We start from the raw sequence: 2,455 nt of genomic DNA on the forward strand, positions 1-2,455 counted from the left end.
GAACCGCTTCAAGATAGCCCTTGACCCCCTTCCTCTGCACCAACACACCAAATACAACCCCCAAAATACGTAACAAGTGGCAACTTTTGCATCTATTCAAAGCTATTACACTGTGAACTAAACAAATGGAAGAATGATGAGCAGAAGCAAAATGTTGAGGTTACCTCCCATGGAAACCAAGAGGAAGGTGGAAACCCCAAAGCTTGGTCATGGTAAACCGCTTTGCATGCCAAACATGAGTTCTCAGCCTCTTTGTTCCATCACCAGAATTACCAAACCCTGTTTCTGGGTTCCCTTTAAGTTCGATTCTCCTTCTCACCCGTCTTGGAAGCTTCGTTTCATAGTCTCCTGACTCAGACTTGTTATCTCGGACAAAGGAAGACTCTGATCTCTTCCTTTTCTTACAACGTCTCTTAGCAGCCTGGTTATTGTAGGAAGTGGTTCTTCTCCTCTTGTTCCTCTTGGAACGGAAGTCCTTATTCAGTCGATCAGAGACAATCGAGTGGAGCGACTCGAGCTCAGCAGCTCGAGCTTCCGAAAATTTCTGAACGTTGATTTTGCGAGGGGGAAGAAAGGAGCATTCATCACTTCTCTTACCACTCCAATCAGAAACCATTCTTAGGAACAACAGGAAGCAGCTAATTTTGTTGAATTTTCTGTAGCACAAAGAAAATCCAAACGTAGGGAAGACGTCAGTACAACAAATCGATTCCCAAAAATTTCCGCAATAGTTCAATAAAAACAGACTACCCAGAATTCAAAATTCCCCAATATACATAAAAAAGTATGCGATCAAACAGGAAGCCAGAGTCTGCTTCACAGAATACCCAGCAGAATTTGATATTTAGTTTAAGTTCTACCATAGTTCTCATCAATCAACCTTAGATTCTCTTGAACAAACTAGGAACTATTGTAGTAGCGAGACTTGAATCAGTCAATTCGACGAACAGGAGGAGGACGGGAGAAAGAAGCCGACTTGTCCACTTCTCCGGTGGTACCCCTCTTTTCTCCTGCACGAATCAAATTAGGGTTCGTAGATTGAAACAGATTACCGTTGAGATCGTCGCTTAATAATACCTGAGTTTTCAAAATTTTCTAGATATTGCAAGTCATTGTCCACGTGTCACGACACATAAAATTAAACCTAACCGAAATTTTCAACTAAACCCGAACCGATTCATTAAAAGAAAAAAAAAAAGGATGGAGCTCCGCCGCCGCCGCCGCCGCCGCCGCGACAAACCAGGAACTGAGGAGGGAGTTAAACACAGAAACGAAGCAGCAGAAGAGGATAGATGAGAATGGTTGTTTTTTTTTGTTTTTTTTTTTAAAGATGAACCAGGAACCGTCGTGTCAAGTTCGAATCAGGCGATCCAAGCCGCAAATCCATCCAAGATCCGGTGGAGATGAACCAGGAGTTGTCATTCAGTTTGGGCGAATAGAACTCAAATCCAACCAAAACAAACACGGATACAACACAACTGCGGGCGTAACGAAAAGAATTCGAAAACTCAGGAACCCTAACCTTGAAGAGAAGTGAGACACTGAATGGGGTCGAAAAGTTGCCGGTGAGCAGAATCGAGGTTTGAGAGGAATTGGAAAGAAAACGACGAAATCGACAACTTAGAAGCGACGGAAATAAACACACATACATATATAACATATATAAATAAAAATATATACATATATACCATATATATACATATATATTATATATGTGTATATATAAATTATTTTTATTTAATTATAGTTTTTTATTTTTTATTTTAATTAAAACTATGGGTATATATATGTTATATATGTATATATATATATATGCATGTGTGTATATATATTGTATGTATATATGTATTTTAATTTTTTTTAGTTTTTTATTTCCTTTTTTCATTTTTATTTTTTATATTATTATAATTTTCTATTTTTATTTAATTATAATTATTTTGTTTATTTATAAAAAATTTATGTGATGTAATGGATGATTTGGCTAAAAATCAACGTCATGGTCATTAACCGTCGATTAAATTTTGTTAAAAATCTAAAAATTTAAAATATTTTTTTGTCAAAATCAGTGAATTTATATTTATTTTGAAAATTTTAAAAGTTCAGTATTAATATAAACACAGTAAATTTTTAGAATTATTTTATATTAATAAACCCTACAACTTGATTGCATTATTCTCAAACTAATAGAATCAAACATAAAAATAAACTTTAATTCAAATAATGTAAATTTATATTTTTTTTAAAAAGAAAAACCAAATCCAACGAATTTTAATAGAATTTAAAATAAACAATATATAAATAATAAATAATTCATTGAAAACTATAGATTTGAGTTAAAACAATCAAATCCAATTATAAAAATCTATAAATGATATTAATTAATTAAATATTAAATGAGGAATATTATGTTGTTTTGGAAATGAAATAGAGGAGATATATATATATATATATATAT

General features: G+C 33.5%; 1 protein-coding gene across 1 annotated transcript; it reads right to left on the reverse strand.

The window, feature by feature from the left end:
* Nucleotides 1-3: 3 nt before the first annotated feature.
* Nucleotides 4-1,633, reverse strand: LOC104808447 (ribonucleases P/MRP protein subunit POP1-like; the record flags this gene model as incomplete). Its single annotated transcript, XM_010534123.1, has 4 exons — nt 1,523-1,633; nt 881-1,010; nt 165-656; nt 4-34 (listed from the first exon to the last, which is right to left on the reverse strand). Coding segments are annotated over exons 3-4 (483 nt in total), but the record flags the coding sequence as incomplete, so codon positions are not given.
* Nucleotides 1,634-2,455: the final 822 nt, after the last annotated feature.

Source organism: Tarenaya hassleriana, unplaced genomic scaffold (genome assembly GCF_000463585.1).
Source record: "Tarenaya hassleriana unplaced genomic scaffold, ASM46358v1 Cleome1458, whole genome shotgun sequence".
Lineage (NCBI taxonomy): Eukaryota > Viridiplantae > Streptophyta > Magnoliopsida > Brassicales > Cleomaceae > Tarenaya > Tarenaya hassleriana.